This window comes from Oncorhynchus nerka, linkage group LG24 (genome assembly GCF_034236695.1).
Source record: "Oncorhynchus nerka isolate Pitt River linkage group LG24, Oner_Uvic_2.0, whole genome shotgun sequence".
NCBI lineage: Eukaryota > Metazoa > Chordata > Actinopteri > Salmoniformes > Salmonidae > Oncorhynchus > Oncorhynchus nerka.
The window spans coordinates 60,402,549-60,423,615 of record NC_088419.1 but is presented as its reverse complement, the minus strand read 5'-3'; the positions used below and the strand labels follow the sequence as shown (position 1 = coordinate 60,423,615).

General features: G+C 43.7%; 2 protein-coding genes across 6 annotated transcripts in view; one reads left to right on the top strand and one right to left on the bottom strand.

Moving 5' to 3' along the window:
* Positions 1-16,683, top strand: part of LOC115108336 (transducin-like enhancer protein 4) — a 103,880-nt gene extending 87,197 nt beyond the window's left edge. For 4 of the 5 annotated variants that reach the window (XM_065009019.1, XM_065009020.1, XM_065009021.1 and 1 more), the window contains exons 18-20: positions 3,149-3,299; positions 3,464-3,540; positions 14,250-16,683. In XM_065009019.1, the coding sequence (XP_064865091.1) occupies positions 3,149-3,299; positions 3,464-3,540; positions 14,250-14,357 (336 nt within the window). In that variant the 3' untranslated portion in view covers positions 14,358-16,683. The remainder of the gene's footprint in view (positions 1-3,148; positions 3,300-3,463; positions 3,541-14,249) is intronic. The other variant, XR_010460928.1, reaches the window with a different exon arrangement.
* Positions 16,684-16,771: 88 nt separating this feature from the next.
* The window catches only part of LOC115108337 (transducin-like enhancer protein 1), a 52,510-nt gene continuing 48,214 nt past the window's right edge, over positions 16,772-21,067 (bottom strand). Inside the window, 3 exon segments of the mRNA XM_065009018.1 lie at positions 16,772-18,559; positions 18,773-18,849; positions 19,046-19,196. Of these exon segments, the coding sequence (XP_064865090.1) occupies positions 18,452-18,559; positions 18,773-18,849; positions 19,046-19,196 (336 nt within the window). The 3' untranslated portion in view covers positions 16,772-18,451.

The following is a 21,067-nucleotide window of genomic DNA, read 5'->3' as shown; positions in this document are numbered from 1 at the left end:
GTCCAGGTAGATGAACACAAACCGGTTTAGCATGTCCCGGAGCACATCATTGACCAAAGCCTGGAAGACAGCGGGGGCATTGGTGAGTCCAAATGTCATGACCTGGTCATAACTCATAATGTCCACTGGCTGTGTTGAAGGCTGTCTTCCACTCATCCCCCTCACATATCTGAACTAGGTGGTAGGCATTCCGAAGGTCCAACTTGGAAAACATGCCATAAGGAGGAACTGTATGGTCTCACTGTGGTTACCAGAATCCCGCAATTGAATGGGCACAGTACTATGGGTGACTTCCCCTATTATGCAGCATTCCAGTGCCCTTGCATCCATGGGCACAGAGAGAGGCTGAGTGGGAATACCAAGCTCCGAAGCTATTGTGGCATCCATGAGATTATCATCAGTCCCAGTGTCAATGGGCACTTGGAGAGACTTAGATTGGTCTCCCCACAGCACAAGAGCAAAAAAGGGAGTGTGCAGGTGATGAAAATTAGGGAACTCCCAGTCTGACTCACCATAGTACTGGTACCCACTAGAGACAAGGGTTTCCTAATAGGGCAGGTAGCTATAAAGTGTCCTGCCCCTCCACAGCACAGACAACAGGTATTATTAATCCTCTGTGAGTGCTCCCAAACGGATAGCCTAGTTCTTCCCAAATGCATAGGCTCAGGAGTATCCAACTCACCCGTCGTAGATTCACGAGAGAGCTCGGGTGACTTCGACTCCTCTCGGAAGAGCTGCTTTCGGAAACTTCCGGATTCCATAGGAGGTGAACGCGCCATATCGGGTGCACGAGTGTGCCAGAGACCAGACCTCCTCTCACTCCTTAACCATTATAATGGTTAAGGCGATAAGAGAGGCGAGGTCCATCGGCAGTCCCCAAGCAGCTGGCTCATCCTTTACCTCCTCAGATTATAATGGTTAAGGCGATAAGAGAGGCGAGGTCTATCGGCAGTCCCCAAGCAGCTGGCTCATCCTTTACCTCCTCAGATAGTTTGTACAGAAAAGTATCGAAAAGAGACTGGATTCCAGGCACTATTGGCGGCCAATGTGCGAAAGTCCACTATGTAGTCTGCCACATTATGGGAGTTTTGACGTAAGTCAATGAGTTTGCTGGCCGCCTTTCTCCCGGATACCGGAAACTTCTCACCTCTGCCATGAATTCCTCCAAATGACCGCAAATGGCAGATTGTTGTTCTCAAACTACCGTAGCCAAGGAGAGCGCCCTTCACTACATTAGCGTAATTATACATGCTATCTTCGATCAGTCTGAATAAAACGAAGATGTCTGTAGCTCAAAAATAAGTGAGCACTGAGAAAGAAAACCCCTGCAGGTACCAGGATTCCCCGAGTATCGGTAAGCCGGGTTCACGGGGAGTCAGGATAGGCTGTACAAGCTCACCACAGATAGGGGGAAAATTACTGGGTGATTGGGGGCTTTTAGGAGGTGGCAGACAGTCTCTGAGCTAACCTCCTGATTTGCTCCATTGTGGCGTTCTGTCAAGGAACTGAGCCCTTCCAAAAGGCCCTGTAGCAACTCCTGTCTTCCAATGGTGGCTCCCTGCAGGGAGACAGTTTGGCGGAGCTGGTCCAAGTCTGCTGGGTCTGTCACAGACAGTTCGTACTATCAAGACACAAGGCGAGACCCAGATGCAGACACAGGAGGCAGATGGTTGGATTCTTATAATGTTTATTAATCCAAAAGAGTAGGCAAGAGAATGGTCGTGGACAGGCAAAAAGGTGAAAACCAGATCAGAGTCCAGGATGTACAGAGTGGCAGACAGGCTCGTGGTCAGGGCAGGCAGAATGGTCAGGCAGGCGGGTACAAAGTCCAGAAATAGGCAAGGGTCAAAAGGGAGGAATAGAAAAAGGATAATGCAAAAAGCAGGAGAACGGGAAATACACTGGTTGACTTGGAAACATACAAGACAAACTGTGACCGAGAGACAGGAAACACAGGGATAAATACATTGATGAAAATAAGCGACACCTGGAGGGGGGTGGAGACAATCTCAAGGACAGGTGATACAGATCAGGGCGTGACAAACCGTGGATTGTAAATTGTCATGGTCAAAACATGTTGATACAACAGTAGCTAAAATGGGGAGAAGTCTGTCCCTAATAAAGCACTACACTGCCTTTTTAACAACACTATCAACAAGGCAGGTCCTACAGGCTCTAGTTTTGTCACACCTGGACTATGGTTTGCAACTGCACATGGGTAAAATATCATACTTTTTGGAGAAATGTCCTCTGATCTGATGAAACAAAAATAGAACTGTTTGGCCATAATGACCATCATTGTGTTTGGAGGGAAAAGGGGGAGGCTTACAAGCCGAAGAACACCATCCCAACCGTGAAGCACGGGGGTGGAAGCATCATGTTTTGGGGGTGCTTTGCTGCAGGAGGGACTGGTGCACTTCACAAAATAGATGGCATCATGAGGGCTTGGTTGCAAATGGGTCTTCCAAATGGACAATGACCTCAAGCAAACTTCCAAAGTTGTGGCAAAATGTCATAAGGACAACAAAATCAAGGTATTGGAGTGGCCATCACAAAGCCATGACCTCAATCCTATAGAAAATGTGTGGGCATAACTGAAAAAGCGTGTGCGAGCAAGGAGGCCTACAAACCTGACAAACCAGCTCTGTCAGGAGGAATGGGCCAAAATTCCCCCAACTTATTGTGGGAAGTTTGTGGAAGGCTACCCGAAACGTTTGACCCAAGTTAAACAATTTAAAGGCAATGCTACCAAATGCTAATTGTGTGTATGTAAACTTCTGACCCACTGGGAATGTGATCAAAGAAATAAAAGCTGAAATATATAATCCTCTCTGCTTCATTCTGACATTTCACATTCTTAAAATGAGGTGGGGATTGTAACTGACCTAAGCCAGGGAATTTTTAAGAGGATTTGATCAGGAATTGTGAAAAACTGAGTTTAAATGTATTTGGCTAAGGTGTATGTAAACTTCCGACTTCAACTGTATATAACCGCCTTAATGTTTCTGGACCCCAGGAAGAATAATAAATACATCACACATGATGATGCTGCTGAGGATCTTTGTCAGATAGTTCCTTTCACTCGTGTAATGAACTTTCTCTGCTTTTCTCCCACACTCTCTCCTTCTACCTCCCTCCCTCCCTCCAGATCTTCTCTCTGGGCTACTGTCCTACAGGAGAGTGGCTGGCAGTGGGCATGGAGAGCAGTAATGTAGAAGTGCTGCACGTCTCCAAACCAGACAAGTATCAGCTGCACCTCCACGAGAGCTGTGTGCTCTCACTCAAGTTCGCCTCGTGTGGTACGTACAAGCTCACAACTCTGCCACACTCACACACATTCTCCTAACTTTTATACTTATGCTAATGAGATGTGTAGTCCATATGTCTGCTGAGCCCAAGTGTAATGTTGTGTGTTTGCTTGCGCGCGCGCATGCGTGTGTGTGTGTGCATGCATGTGTTTCAGGCAAGTGGTTTGTGAGTACAGGGAAGGACAATCTGCTGAATGCATGGAGGACGCCATATGGAGCCAGTATTTTCCAGGTGAAAAATACACACACTCAAAAAGTTACCACCTTTACTTCACACACAGAGATGCATACAAATCTCTCCCTCGCCCTCCATTTGGCAAATCTAACCATAATCCTATCCTTCTGATTCCTGCTTACAAGCAAAAACGAAAGCAGGTAGTACCAGTGACTCGCTCATTACGGAAGTGGTCAGATGACGCGGATGCTACGCTACAGGACTGTTTTGCTAGCACAGACTGGAATATGTTCCAGGATTCATATAATGGCATTGAGGAGTATACCACCTCAGTCACCGGCTTCATCAATAAGTGATCGATGACATCGTCCCCACAGTGACCGTACGTACATATCCCAACCAGAAGCCATGGATTACAGGCACCATCTACACCGAGCTAAAGGCTAGAGCTTCTGCTTTCAAGGAGCAAGACTAATCTGGACGCTTATAAGAAATACCTACCCTATGCCCTCAGACAAACCATCAAACAGGCAACGCATCAATACAGGGCTAAGATTGAATCCTACTACACCGGCTCTAATGCTCGTCAGATGTGGTAGGTCTTGCAAACTATTATGGACTACAAAGGAAAACCCAGCCGCGAGCTGCCCAGTGACACAACCCTACCAGACAAGCCAAATGCCTTTTATGCTCGCTTCGAGGCAAGCAAAACTGAGGCATGCATGAGAGCACCAGCTGTTCTGTACAACTGTGTGATTACACTTTCCGTAGCCGTTGTGAGAAAAGCCTTTAAACAGGTCAACATTCACAAAGCCGCAGGGCCAGACGTATTATCAGGACATGTATTCAAAGCATGTGCGGAACAACTGGAAAGTGTCTTCACTGAAATGTTCAACCTCTCCCTGACCCAGTCTGTAATACCTACATGTTTCAAGCAGACCACCATAGTCCCTGTGCCCAAGAAAGCGAAGGCAACCTGCCTAAATTATTACCGCCATGTAGCACGACTACAGCTCAGCGTTCAACACCATAGTGCCTGCAAAGCTCATCACTATGCTAAGGACCCTGGGACTAAACACTTCCCTCTGCAACTGGATCATGGACTTCCTGATAGGCCGCCCTTAGTTGGTAAGGGTAGGCAACAACACATCTGCCATGCTGATCCTCAACACTGAGGTCCCTCAGGGGTGCGTGCTCAGTTCCCTCCTGTACTCCCTGTTTGCCCACGACTGTGTGGCCAAGCACGACTCAAACACCATCATTAAGTTTTCTGACGACACAACAGTGGTAGGCCTGATCACCGACAACGATGAGACAGCCTATAGGGAGGAGGTCAGAGACCTCTGTGTGGTGCCAGGACAAGAACCTCTCCCTCAATGTGACCAAGACAAAGGAGATGATTGTGGACTATAGGAAAAGGAGGGCCGAACAAGCCCCCATTAACATTGATGGTGCTGTGGTGGAGCAGGTTGAGAGTTTCTAGTTATTTGGTGTCTACACCACCAACAAACTATCATGGTCCAAACACACCAAGACAGTTGTGAAAAGGGCACGACAACACCTTTTCCCCCTTAAGAGACTGAAAAGATTTGGCATGGGTCCCCAGATCTTCAAAAAGTTATACAGTTGCACCATCGAGAGCATCCTGACCGGTTACATCATGCCTGGTATGGCAACTGCTCGGCATCTGACCATAAGGCGCTACAGAGGCAGTGCGTATGGCCCAGTACATCACTAGGGCCAAGCTTCCTGCCATCCAGGACCAATATACAGTTGAAGTCAGAAGTTTAGATACACTTAGGTTTGAATCATTAAAATTCATTTTTCAACCACTCCACACATTTCTTGTTATTATCAAACTATAGTTTTGGCAAGTCGATTACTTTGTGCATGACACAAGTAATTTTTCCAACAATTGTTTACAGACAGATTATTTCACTTAGAATTCATTGTATCATAATTCCAGTGGGTCAGACGTTTACATACACTAAGTTGACTTAAACAGCTTGGAAAATTCCAGAAAATGCTGTCATGGCTTTAGAAGCTTCTGATAAGCTAATTGACATAATTTGAGTCAATTGGATGTGTACCTGTGGATGTTTTTCAAAGCCTACTTTCAAACTCAGTGCCCCTTTGCTTGACATCATGGGAAAATCAAAAGAAATCAGCCAAGACTTCAGAAAAAAGTTGTAGACCTCCACAAGTCTGGTTCATCCTTGGGAGCAATTTCCAAATGCCTGAAGGTACTACGTTCATCTGCACAAACAATAGTACGCAAGTATAAAAACCATGGGACCAGGCAGCCGTCATACAGCTCAGGAAGGAGACGTGTTCAGTCTCCTAGAGATGAACGTACTTTGGTGCAAAAAGTGCGACTCAATCCCAGAACAACTGCAAAGAACCATGTGAAGATTCTGGAGGAAACAGGTTCAAAGGTATCTATATCCACAGTAAAACGAGTCCTATGTCGACATAACCTGAAAGGTCACTCAGCAAGGAAGAAGCCACTGCTCCAAAACTGCCATAAAAAAGCCAAACTACGGTTTGCACATGGGGACAAAGATCGTACTTTTTGAAGAAATGTCCTCTGGTCTGATGAAAAAAAAATAGAACTTTTTGGCCATAATGCCCATCGTTATGTTTGGAGGAAAAAGGGGGAGGCTTGCAAGCCGAAGAACACCATCCCAACCGTGAAGCACACCATCCCAACCGTGAAGCACGGGGGTGGCAGCATCATGTTGTGGGGGTGCTTTGCTACACTTCACAAAGTAGATGGCGTCATGAGGGAGGAAAATTATGTGGATATACATCTCAAGACATCAGTCAGGAAGTTAAAGCTTGGTCGCAAATGGGTCTTCCAAATGGACAATGACCTCAAGCATACTTCCAAAGTTGTGGAAAGATGGCTTAGGGACAAAAAAATGAAAAGGTATTGGTGAGGCCATCACAAAGCCCTGACCTCAATCCTATAGAAAATATGTGGGCATAACTGAAAAAGCGTGTGCAAGCAATGAGGCCTACAAACCTGACAAACCAGCTCTGTCAGGAGGAATGGGCCAAAATTCCCCCAACTTATTGTGGGAAGCTTGTGGAGGGCTACCCGAAACGTTTAACCCAAGTTAAACAATTTAAAGGCAATGCTACCAAATACTAATTGAGTGTATGTAAACTTCTGACCCACTGGGAATGTGATGAAAGAAATAAAATATTAAATAAATAATTCTCTCTACTATTATTCTGACATTTCACATTCTTAAAATAAAGTGGTGATCATAACTGACCTAAGACAGGGAATTTTTACTAGGATTAAATGTCAGGAATTGTGAAAAACTGAGTTTAAATGTATTTGGCTAAGGTGTATGTCAATTTCCGACTTCAACTGTACTAGGCGGTGTCAGAGAAAGACTCCAGTCACCCAAGTCATAGACTGTTCTCTCTGCTACTGCACGGCAAGCGGTACCGGAGCGCCAGAACTCAGTCCAAAAGGCTCCTTAACAGCTTCTACCCCCAAGTCATTAGACTGCTGAAAAATTTGTCAAATGGCCACCAGGACTATTTACATTGTCCGCCCCGCCCCCTTGTTTTGGCTGCTGCTACTCGCTGCTTATTATCGATGCATAGTCACTTTACCCCTACCTACATGTACAAATTACCTTTTTTACTTTAGTTTATTTGGTAAATATTTTTTAAACTCTATTTATTGAACTTCATTATTGGTTAAGGGCTTAAGGGCTTGTAAGCATTTTACGGTAGGGTCTACAGATTCAGACTTAGGAAATGTACAGCTTTCCTACACACGCCTTTCCTACACACTTCTCAGTAGTTGGTATTCAGACTTACCTTATGAAGGTGCATAACAGGCTTTGCAGGTATGGTTCCCTTGTGCGCACATAATAAATTGAATTCAACTGCTGAAAAACCTGCCACTTGCTGGCTAACAGAATTTCTCGTGAACTTTTCATTCAATATGGTTTTCAGTACATTTATCTAAAGCAGTGGTTTGATTCATCCTGAATGTTGCCAGGTTCAATTGTTCAATCCATTAAATATTGGAACGTGAGAAAAGTGTTGACCAGTAGTCCTGTAAATCTACTATAATAATCCTCACTAATCATGTCACTGTGATGACAACGTTCCAGTTGTCGTGAACTGTGCACCAGGCTCCAGGTTTAAACTGCTACGTATGGTGTGCTCCAGGTTTAAACTGCTACGTATGGTGTGCATTCCATAATGATCCAAATAGGTTACATGTTCCAAATAATTGCCCAACATGGAATACAGCCTAATACAGTATGATCCACTATGGCTAGTGATCCTCAGGAACCAAAACACAAACATCGCAGAGGAAAAAAAGGTAAACTAACAATGGAATGGAATGATGCAACATTTAAGGAAACTAACACTAAAGTGACAGTTATAAATGTATTTGAGGATAACTGACTGTGGCTACCAATTGTGGCTAATATTTACACGATAAAAATGGTTAAACATACACTGAAAAGTCTGGACATATAATTAAAACATTCTAGAACTCATAAAAACAACTCAATAGGTTTGGACCTATACTGTTATTTGAGCATGGATACAGACGTTTATAGCTTGGGTCTCCACATTTCATATATGCAAGTTATAAGGACAGCGTTTCATAAACTTCACTGTAGAAAAGGTGATATGTTGACATGCTTCAGTTTGCTGCCATGTGACTGGTTTCACATTTGTCTCCAGTGATCATAAGGTAAAATAGACATAAATCAATTGCCCTTTATATTTACAATCCCCTTATCTAAATGGCTTAATAATTTACCTAGCTCTCATCAATAGCACTTGTCAATTTGTAATTTATCGTGCATGGAGAATGGTGTTATTTCCATCGGGAAAAGAAAGTAGATGTTGTTCCACTTGGAACTGACCAGTTGCTCGACCTTATTCATTGTTTCATCGTGCGTAAAGCTGGTCAAATTATGAGTGAATTAATTAAAGGTCAGCATACGGTGTATCTGTAGACACCTCCGCCACACCTTAATTTCTTTGATCTCCACCCAAAACAAATTGCGGGTGAATAGCATGCTAATTCTCATGCTTAAATTCAAGGTCAGAATACGAGTAAAAAAGAAAGATGCATAAAAAGGGAATTACGTTACATTTACACTCACTCGGGTCAAAATTCCCCGCAAAGGAAATGCATTGTGCATTTCTAGAATATACATTTTTATCCAAGGCTGTTGTAGACTGTGTCTGTGCTGGGTATATATAAGTGTGATGATGAGTTACAGGAAGGGATGGGCTGTTTAAAGGGGGAGAGATGTGTCTTTGTGGGAGGGAGGCAGTATGGCTGTCATCTTGCTGTTTGCTAGACTAGTGCAGAGAGAGGAGGAATCTGCAGCCTTGGCGGTTAGTGTCTCCCTAGGGCTCTGAAATGCACAGAGGCTATCTGCTTTGTTATCCAAATGCCAAATGCCTCTCAGCCCCCGATCCTGCTTCCCCTCGCTCTCTCTCTCTCTGTCTCACACACTGTTAATCTGCTGCTTTCTCTCTCGCTTTCCTTCTTTTACTCCCCTGATTCATCTCTCTCTTTCACATGTACACACATACCTCCCCTTTCTCCCTCCATTTACTCTCACTCACCACTACCTCATCCTTTGTACCTCTCCCTCCTCCCTGTTTCTGTCTCTAGTGTGAGTGTGTCTGTCAGTCAAAATGGCTTCTCTCACCAGTGGCCTGCTGATTGACAGCCCTGGTGATATGAACCTGTGATGTGGAGGAGGGAGGAAGGGAGGGATTAGGATGAGGTTGAGAGAGGAGGGAGAAATACTATAGAGGTTCAGAGGAGGGATGGGTTGCGAGAGGAGGGTGAGGAAAGAGAGCGGTTGAGAGAGGAGCAGGTCTCGAAAACCATCTGGGGCCAGGATATGAGGTCTGATGCAGACAGAGGCTGAGCCTGGTAGAGACGGACAGAATGGAGGTAGAAGGGCTTGTTTATTCAGGTAATGTTGAGAGAGTCAGAGAGTCAGCCCCTGTGTTTCTGTGGTGCTGAAAGCTGTGATTAGTAATGCTGAGAGTACAGCTGAACCACGTAGGTTAAGAACCTGGGGAGACACACCACTCTGCCTGTCAGACATGAAGAAGAAATGTTACACTCACCATTGTCTGTTATGAAACTTCGTGGAGCAATTACCATTACTGGGATGATCTAAAACCCTTTTAATGACTTGGTAATTTTCTCAAAAGTAGAGAATGGTTCCATCAGAAATACCATAATAGATTGACTATACCGATTTATTGTGTAAAAAAAAAAGAGTATATTTTGTGCCCTGTTTTGATTCAGTGAATACATCTACACCCGAACTAGTGAGATATACATGGATGAGACTTAATCAAGCTACTACTTTCTTGCCTATTTCTCTCTTGCATCAAAGGTGAAAAAAGTTTTAATAGGAGACAGAATGCGATTGGATCATCTAATTTTCCTTCACATAACTCTTATAGAATTTCCACTTGGGGATATTGGAAATGTAATCAAAGTTTACTGGAGGACAATTTATTTTTAACTAAGCAAAATAATGTATAACTGATTTTTCCAGTACAATATTGGTTCAGCAAATCCCCTTATTGTTTGGGATACCTTTAAATGTACCTTCAGAGATCATTCAATTCAATATTCATCAATAATAAAAAAGCAGTTTCTGTCTAAAAAGACAAGGGAAATACATGAACTAATAGTACAGGTAGATAGCAATAAGAACAATACTACAGAGATACAAAATAAGTTGGAGGAAAAACAAAAGAACTGGAGGTACTTATTCAAGAACAATCGAATGTAATCTATTACAAAAATAAAGCAAACTGGGTGGAATATGGAGAAAAATGCACCAAATTCTTCCTGAATCTCCAACACAGGAACGCTGACAAAAATAATTTGCAGAGACTCGTTACTGAAGATGGAGTCATCTATGATTCTCCTAATTATATTTTAAAAGAGGAAGCTAAATACTAAATACTAAATACTTTAAGCAGATGTTCTCTTTTCCATCTCATCCTCACCCACTGAATGACGATTACTGTAAGGAATTCTTTAAAAAAAAAAATATATATATATATATTTTTTAATGAACAAATGTACAGAAAGATCAGTGCGAAGGCCAAATTACAGAGGAATAACTTTTAGAGGCTATTAAATCCTTTCAGTCTGGAAAAAACACAGGGCTTGATGGCACACTGGTAGAGGTATATCAAGCCTTTTTTGATGTACTCAAAGCTCCATTGTTAGCTTGTTTTAACTACTCCTATAGAAATGGTAGTCTGTCAGGTACTCAGCAGGAAGGTCTGATTTCACTATTATTAAAACAAGACTCAGATGCCAAATATAAAGATCCAGTCTATCTTAAAAACTGGAGGCCTCTTACACTTCAATGTTGTGATGCAAAAATACTAACAAAATGTATAGCACTCTGAATTAAAAAGGTTTTACCAGGTATTGTTCATCCTGATCAGACTGGTTTTTAACATGGACGATACATTGGAGATAATATATGGCAAGTACGATAAATGATAGAAGATCATGAAACAGGCCTTTGATAAAGTAAGACTGGATTTTATTTATAAAAGCCTGGATTTTTTCAATTTCAGTGATTCTCTTATAAAATGGGTAAAGGTAATGTAAAGCAACCCTAGGTGTAAAATAATAAATAGCGGCTACTTCTCAGAGAGTTTTGAATTGTCAAGAGGAGTAAAACAAGGGTGTCTGCTGTCACCATATCTATTTGTTATTGCCATTGAAAGGCTAGCTATACAAATCAGATCAAATAACAACATTAGAGGATTAGAAATCCAAGGCTTAAAAACATAAGTGTCCATGTATGCCGATGACTCAAGTTTTAAGTCCGCAAGCTAGATCCCTGCAATGTCTCATTAAAGATCTAGATAACTTTTCTGGACTCTCTGGACTAAACGCTAATTATGATAAGTGTACAATATTACATATTGGAACTTTTACATTGCCATGCAGTTTACCTATTAAATGGGCTGACGGTGAAGTAGACATACTTGGTATTCATATCACAAAATACATAAATGAGGTCTCCACAATGAATTTCAATAGAAAACTTGCAACCATGGAGAGGTTAACTCCTTAGTCATATATCAGTTTACTCACTTATCTCTCTTTTTCAAACAAGCATTGCAGAACTGGCTTCAATTTCAATTTCCTCCCCCTGAAAAGATAGAACAAATGTTACAACAAGTATTATCAACCGAATGTGCTGATTGATAAAATACCTGTATGTATGGGAAAGATGTTTTAAAATGATTTGGTAAATCGGAATGATAGAGTTGTCTTTCATGAAGTTATCAGAATTGTATGGGAAGGTCTGCTCAATCCAAGATTACAACCAATTGATTACAGCATTACCCCCAAAATGGACTCCTAAGTTGTGCAGTGGTCTAAGGCACTGCATCTCAGTGCTAGAGGCGTCACTACAGACCCTGGTTCGATTCCAGGCTGTATCACAACCGTCTCTGATTGGGAGTCCCATAAGGCGGCGCACAATTGGCCCAGCGTCGTAAGGGTTTGGTCGGGGTAGGTTGTCATTGTAAATAAGAATTTGTTCTTAACGGACTTTCCTATTTAAATTAAGGTTACATTTTACCCAATATAAAGGATCAAACTGGCAGAGGAATGAAAATAGCATAAATAGGAAAGTAGACCAGTTTAATTTGAGGACCAGGAGGTTGACAGCTGTGCCATACAGATTGCAAAATAGTTGGGGTGAGATTTGCGATGTACTGATTCCATGCTACATGGTGTATGAATTGATATATAAAACGACGCAAGATTCAAGAATTTGTGTTTTTCATCTAAAATTATTATGTATAATTCTTGCCTCCAACAAAATGTTGAATATTTGGGGCATACAAGCCTCACTGCTCTGCAGATTTTGATGCGAGGAGACAGAATCAATAGACCATTTATTTTGGTATTGCCCTCAAGTAGCCTGTTTCTGGTTTCAGGTTCAGGAATGGCTGAAAATGCATAACATTGATCTAAAATTAACCCTAGAAATAGTATTGTTGTGAGATCTGGAGAGACCGAATCAGTCAATTACTAATATACTAATACTCTTAGTAAAAGTATTTATCTTCAATTAGCAATCTGTGGATTCCATTCGATTAAATACATTTTCAATCTATGTTATACATACCAGCATAGCTGAAAGATATATCCAAGGAGGAGGGCCAGCAGAGATAGGTGGGATGAGCTGAGGGAAGCTGACGATCGAAGATGAAAGTTTTTTTTAAATAAAGTCTAAATAAAACATAAAAAGTTAGTTTGAATGACACTGAGGGGAAGTATTGTTACAGCTAATGCCTGTTTGCCTGAGGCTGATGCTGTGCAGGTGTTTGTACACACGCATATACACACACTCTCATTCAAATGCACCCATGTGCACAGACACACACGTAAATAGTGCCATAGTTGCACTCAAATATATTCAGTTGGCCTTGCTGTTATGATTTTTGTTGTCCTTGATGTCTTTTTGTTTTTCTCATTGTTGTTTTCTGTTTTCCTTTGTCTTTTTTCCCTGGTTGCTTCTGTGTGTCGCTCTGGATGGGAGTCTGTTAGATGACTGGTGTGATGTAGTTGTTAGATGACTGGTGTGATGTAGTTGTTAGATGACTGGTGTGATGTAGTTGTTAGATGACTGGTGTGATGTAGTTGTTAGATGACTGGTATGATGTAGTTGTTAGATGACTGGTATGATGTAGTTAGATGACTGGTGTGATGTAGTTGTTAGATGACTGGTATGATGTAGTTGTTAGATGACTGGTATGATGTAGTTGTTAGATGACTGGTATGATGTAGTTGTTAGATGACTGGTATGATGTAGTTGTTAGATGACTGGTATGATGTAGTTGTTAGATGACTGGTATGATGTAGTTGTTAGATGACTGGTATGATGTAGTTGTTAGATGACTGGTGTGATGTAGTTGTTAGATGACTGGTATGATGTAGTTAGATGACTGGTATGATGTAGTTGTTAGATGACTGGTATGATGTAGTTGTTAGATGACTGGTGTGATGTAGTTGTTAGATGACTGGTGTGATGTAGTTGTTAGATGACTGGTGTGATGTAGTTGTTAGATGACTGGTGTGATGTAGTTGTTAGATGACTGGTATGATGTAGTTGTTAGATGACTGGTATGATGTAGTTGTTAGATGACTGGTATGATGTAGTTGTTGAGCGGCTTCACTGCAAGTATATTGTATGTTTTAAATATTCAATTAAAAAATACAAAAACATCTAGGTGGTAATACACACTAGTGTTATTAGGGCATTTTGAGCTATGACAACTCTATTGTGGACGAACATGGAGACATGAGATGTGAGTGGTGAAAGAGTTTCCTGAGTAGAGCAGGGATATGTGGTGCCATGTGGGACCCTCGGGGAGATCTCTCCTCATCACTGTCACTCAACTACCACTACGGAAAAATTGGTAGAAGTGTGTTTCTTCCCAGACCGATGTGTGTTCCTGAGTAAACACGTCGGTCTCTCACTGAACCTCTCCTTCTGTCTCATACTGTCTGTGACTCCTTAGTCTGTCTCCATCTCTGTTTAAACTCAGTATCACGTAGCTAAGTGGAGGTGTGTAACTGGAGTGTTATTACACCTACTAACCAGGCTCTGGCAGGTCCACCTCTAATTTTAACAGTGTTCATGGATGAGTCAATGATTTTTAACACCTTTTTCCTCTGTCTCTCCCTCTCTCAGTCCAAGGAGTCCTCATCGGTCCTGAGTTGTGACGTGTCACCAGATGATAAGTACATAGTGACCGGCTCTGGAGACAAGAAGGCCACCGTGTATGAGGTGGTCTACTGAGAACAGGAAATAAGGGGGGTGAGGGATTTTCAGAGGGGTGGGGGGGCTTGGCTGGGTGGGGAGTAGGGGGACCTACTCAAGGCCTACAGCAGGGCAGGTGGGGGCAACCATGGCTCTTTTGTACAGAAGCAATGCTTTCTGGCTCCAGCTCTCAAATGACCCTACTACAACAGCCCCCCTCCCCCCTCCCAATCTCAGCTAGCTCCTCATTCATGCACCCATTTAAGCCTGAGAATGAGGCGGGATAGAAAGAGAGAGCAAGAGAAGACTGAGAGATAAAGAGCAAGGTAGAGGGAGCGTGAGAGGGCTACAGATAACGAGAGAAGGAAGGAAGGGGGAGAGGAGGGTAATTAGTGCCGTTTCCTGATTAAGAGCTCAGCGGAAGGGAATCCCCAGAGGAGTGTGCCACTCTGGGAGCTGCAGCGAGGAGCACAGATACCAGACAATCGATTCATTAGTCAGACAGTGGAACCCTTAATGAGGCTAACACTGTGCCACAGCCAGGGGTATCAGGAGTGGCAAGCTAGCACCCTGAGCCGGCTTGGACTGGGCCGTGCTGGAGCTCTGTCCCAGAGATATACCCAAAACACAGAGATAGACACTCACACAGCCTCGCACCCAATTAAGTATTAATAGTAGCGCTCCCCGTCTCACTCCCCTAATATCTATTTTATTTTTGTCTCACAAAAGCAGCGCTTAATGAGCAGAGTCAATCTGAGTCTCAGCGGGCCCCTGCGCCACAAACACTGAACAGACAAGAGCAACACTGCGCTGTTCATCTTAATACTTACCAATAGATTAGATTGTTCTCCTGAGACTGCTCACTGCTTAATGCTCATTTAATTTCCCTGTATTATACGACATGCTCCAATGTGTGGCAAATAAGGAAATTCTATTATGTATATTGCAAAACCTTGCTTCGATAGGTGTGTCAAAAAAAATGTTTAAGTCATGCTCAAGCTACGTTTCAGTAGTGGTTGCTTTGTTTTAAGAGGCTATGGTTGCCTACGCCTGTACTCTGGCCTTTGAGAGCAAGAGGGATACACTCCATGACCAAGTGGAAAATATATTTGTATTTTTATTTACTTTTTAATTTTTTTAAATTCTGATGTCCTTCTCCTCGGTGATGGTGATAGACAGTGGACTCCACTACCCTTTCACAACACAAGGGCCCTGAAACTGGCCTTCCATTTTGGGGAAGGCTTCTTCTGATTCCTGTTTTTGTTCCTGTTTCAAGCAGAAGTGATAACTGTACTTTAGTATGTTTTCAGTCAGTGTGTAATGCGATTTCAGTGTTTGTTAAGTCTGTCAGTATAGAGCAGCAAGTGTTGGGTCGTTTTGTGGCCATGTTTGGGGAAAGGTGGAGACAGTGGGAAGTGTACAGTATAAGATGCCTGCCTCTCCCACCCTCTCACTGCCTGTCAGCCATAGACAGGCTCCCTCTCCCTCCCTCCCCCACCCTCTCACTGCCTGTCAGCCATAGACAGGCTCCCTCTCCCTCCCTCCCCCACCCTCTCACTGCCTGTCAGCCATAGACAGGCTCCCTCTCCCTCCCTCCCCCACCTCTCACTGCCTGTCAGCCATAGACAGGCTCCCTCTCCCTCCCTCCCCCACCCTCTCACTGCCTGTCAGCCATAGACAGGCTCCCTCTCCCTCCCTCTCACTGCCTGTCAGCCATAGACAGGCTCCCTCTCCCACCCTCTCACTGCCTGTCAGCCATAGACAGGCTCCCTCTCCCTCCCTCCCCCACCCTCTCACTGCCTGTCAGCCATAGACAGGCTCCCTCTCCCTCCCTCCCCACCCTCTCACTGCCTGTCAGCCATAGACAGGCTCCCTCTCCCTCCTCTCCCCACCCTCTCACTGCCTGTCAGCCATAGACAGGCTCCCTCTCCCTCCCTCCCCACCCTCTCACTGCCTGTCAGCCATAGACAGGCTCCCTCTCCCACCCTCTCACTGCCTGTCAGCCATAGACAGGCTCCCTCTCCCTCCCTCCCCCACCCTCTCACTGCCTGTCAGCCATAGACAGGCTCCCTCTCCCTCCCTCCCCCACCCTCTCACTGCCTGTCAGCCATAGACAGGCTCCCTCCCCCTCCCTCTCACTGCCTGTCAGCCATAGACAGGCTCCCTCTCCGCTCACTGTCAGTAAAACCATATCCGCTGCCTATGCTTTCGCTGTTCCTACAGTGAATTACTTTTAAGTTTTAAAGCTGTTCTTTTTAAAGCGAAGGAACTTTTAAATGCTCTGTGTTTACCTTCCTGATGCATTTTCAATGTCGTTGTAAAAGAAATGAGAAAAAAAAATTAAAAAGTTGTGTTAACCTTTTAAGTGCCAGTATCTGTTTGAGTGTTTCTTCTTGAATGCAGTTTTGAATGTTGAAGACATGCAGTGCAGTATGAACTAGGAAAACACCATGAACCATACAAAATAGTTTATTAGTCTCATTACATCGCCCACATCAATGGGCTAGTTCATTTTGCATGGCCCGGAGCCTCAGGTGGGTGGAGAGTTCACTTAAGGACCAATGGAACTCTGCACACCCAGGGCACAGGGCCATGCTAAATGAACTCTCCCACTCCCCCAGACCATCCCACCCACAGCACTCCCGGAGGTCTTTCACCTGCCCCACAGGTCCTTCCCTTGGCCACGCACTGGCTCCCCATCTTCCCCTTCTAGAGAATGTGGTAACATCCACCTCAATCATCACCAACTCCTCCAGGTAGACGTTGCCCATAGATCATTGTCTAGGCCCAGGGAACTTCATCCCACTCCTAATGAGAGTTCGTTATAAGATATGGCCCTGGAGGGCCTCCATGACATCGCTATTATATGACATCTCTCAACATGTACACTCAGATTTACAGGGGTCACACAGTAGCTTTGAACACATTGCGTTCTCATCCATCTGTACACAGGCAGAACTGCCCACTCCTGGACCATGTCCACCTTTGGATATGAGCCCTACTCATGGTTGAGGCTGTTCTGAGCAGAGCTACACGATATAGAGTACACCGGGTGTGTATGGGGGGGGGGGGGTTGAGAGGACACTGAAGTTAGAGGCAAGTCCTACTCGGCTCCATTTCCAGTTTGGGACACAGGGAGACAATGACATTTAAAAACCAGCAGACAGACCCATATCAAAACTCCCACTAAGCTTTGTGGCTGCAGAGATCTTACCCACCTTCCCAGACCGATCAGTCCTATGTGGTTAGTCACAGCCCTGCTTCTCTTGGGAATATGCAATTCAAATTAGATACTCAAAACTAAAGGAAATATCATACAAATTAAATCATACAATTCATTTTTCAATAGTAGCACAATTTATTTTTCTCCCTGGCTCTAAGCAAATCCGACCTACGTTCTTTTTTTTTGCCTTTAGAGCTTTATTTACAGTTCATATATATACACCGAGTTCAAAGGTCACAATGTAGTAGTGAAAATACCTGTCTATGTACCCTACAAATACAATAGAAAACACTAATGTCATTGTCGACTTGGAGTAAGTAGCCATTTCCCTGAAATCGCAGAATACCTTGAACACGGACATTTTAGTTTCATATCCTGGGTAGTGGTATGTCCTTTCACCATGTATAATAATACAACCATATTGCTGCTGAATCTAACCCCCCTCCACACAGCCCTTACAAACCCTTATCTCCCTCGGCGCACACACACATACGTACACGTACACACACACACACACACACACACACACACACACACACACACCACTGCTCGTCAAGAATTCAAAAGGCAAAAAAAAAAAAAAAAATTCGCACATTTTTTTGTTTACTACAGAGGTTTCATTTTGTTAAAAACAAGAAAAAAGGTAACAAAACGAGAGGAAAAAAACAGGTCTTTGGAAGAATCCCGCATTGTGTCGCTAGACTACCAGCTTTTTCTCAGAGCATTTTTTTTTTAAGGTCAAAGTTCCAGAGATCTGACTTCGCCCTCATCTGAATCCTTTACAAACGTAAACAAAACAACAAAGTACAACGTGTGTCTCTGGTCTCCACGACACCCGCCACTCTCTTTACAGTCCTTGGGGCACCAAGGGAGCCTCGCCCCCACTTTACCCAATCAGAGCGCTCCTTCCTCAGTAGATAACTTCGTACACAGTGGCCTTCTTGTCACCGGAGCCCGTCACAATGAACTGGTCATCGGGGGAGATGTCACAGCTGAGCACCGAAGACGACTCCTTTGACTTGAGAAACAAAACGAAAGGAGACCAGTTACCCCCACTGACAGAGATACTGTATTGCACTTACATTACACTTTCAAAACAAAGTGGTTTATATAATCCTGATAGAGTAACTACTGAGCTAAAGACAAATAGTATAAATGGCTTAAATAACAACAAATGCACTTGAAATATACTCTTAGCATTTCTCTAGAGAGAGCGCATCAAATCCCAGACCTGGAATATGCTTGATCCATAGGGTGTCCGCCATGCGTTCAGGAGGTTATCTTTGCCTGTGCTCACAAACCATTTACCTGCAGAACCAAAGAGACACACAAAGGGCGATGAAAACTCTGGGCAGAGGAGATGTAGCATGAGAGGGATTGCTAGTCGGTCGCATACAGGGAGAAAGAAAGGGACTGGTGCCGTGTGAGTCATTTCAGGATAGTTCTGTCCTTAAGATTACGCAAGAAAACATTTGAATGGAACAATTAGGAGTGTGGCACGTACCACAGTAGGCGAACTTGAGTGAGAGCACACAGCTCTCGTGGAGGTGCAGCTGATACTTGTCTGGTTTGGAGACGTGCAGCACTTCTACATTACTGCTCTCCATGCCCACTGCCAGCCACTCTCCTGTAGGACAGTAGCCCAGAGAGAAGATCTGGAGGGAGGGAATGGAACAAAGAGAGAAAGCTGATTACACATCTGACAAAGATCATCATCATGTGTGAAGTGATACAGAGAGGAGTGACAAGCCAGTGAAATACAGTACAGGGCCGTATCCACAAAGCGTCTCAGAGAAAGTCCTAGAAATCCTGTTAAAACCTGTTTGAAGACTAAAAACACTCCCAGCTCAGAGTAGGTTTTAGGATGATGTTAAGACACTGCTCAGACAGACTCCAAGAGACAGGAGTGAAATCTAAACGTAAACGTTTCTCAGCTGGTAATCACAACAGTTTGTGGTACCGCAAAGGAAAGATAGTGATGACGCTCAATAACACTTGCAAATGGGGAATAACTAATCGCGATGAGGCATCATGGCCAGGTGTGAACTCCACAGCACGTTTCAGACAACCACGTGAATGTGACTGTTGCAATGGTCAAACGATAGAATTTTCACCGGACACGATCACTTTGCCTACTCTTAATTCTTGCTTAATATATTGGCGTGCATAACCTTTGTTTAACCAATTCTGAGGGTTGTTAAGTGTAATATTGATATATCAACAAACTCATCGCCCCTATTTAACAGCTATTAAATCGCTGTGGCACAGTTGGCAAAAAGTCACTCGCCGATAATGTTGCATACGTTTGAAAGGTCTATAATTTCATCGAAAAAAATCTAAGTTAACATAGGCCCTAGATGGCTACAAAATTTAACAGCATGAAATTGCTTTCCATAGGGATAGCTTGAAATACCGTGATGTATGTAACGTGATGAAAGAAAGACTTAAGTATTTAGGCATATGTGAAATAGGCCTCATGTGAAATCATTGTCAAAAGTGCAAGAGATAAGGCCTACTGTTGCATGCTGGTCTAGATTTATGGATTGATCATATAGATATAAAAAAACATTCTTTCAACAATTCCAAAGCAATTGTAACTGGCGCAGGGACCATTGACTCACTGCCTTTATCTATAAGACGCCTGCTGGTAAGTCTTAACTAGTCATGAGGTCCCCTAAATATTTGTAGAATATTTTATTTAAAAAATGTATTGTCTTTTTTATATTTGTATTATTTTACCCCCCCAGTCTTGTCTCATCTCTGCAACTCCCGTACGGACTCGGGAGAGGCGAAAGTCGAGAGCCATGCGTCCCCCGAAACACAACCCAACCTAGCTGCACTGCTTCTTGACACAATGCACATCCAACCCGGAAGCCAGCCACACCAATGTGTCAGAGGAAACACCGTATACCTGGCGACCTGGTAGGCGTGCAGTGCGCCCGGCCCGCCACAGGAGTCACTAGTGCGCGATGAGACAAGGATATCCCTGCCGGCCAAACCCTCCCTAACCCGGACGACGCTGGACCAATTGTGCGTCGTTCCATGGACCTCCCGATCGTGGCCGGCTGCGACAGAGCCTGGGCTCGAACCCAGAATACCCGGTATTTTTATTATCATTTGTACATAAGTTCCAACGGAAACTTGAGCCAATCACTCGGAATCAGAATCATGTTCATCATGTTTCGTTTGCTTCCGGGTTGGAGCGAGCGGTCGCATCTGCACTCGGTCCGCAGGTAGTATTACATTTCATTACATTTCATTATAGTACAACGGTTTGATTTGTCTAATCTTAGCAATTTCTTCTTAGCTAGCTACACAGCCGTCTTTGTATCATAGATAATTGCGTAATTATCGTATTTCGTCGTCCTAACGCAGTCTACACTGCCCTGCACCTAGCCAGCTAGCTAACGTCCACCGTTAGCTAGTCCACCGTCTACCGATTAGCAGCACAACTATTACACTCAACTGAACGACTTGATTAGTGTAGTGTTAGCTAGCTACATAGTTGTCTTTGCTGTCTTCGTAC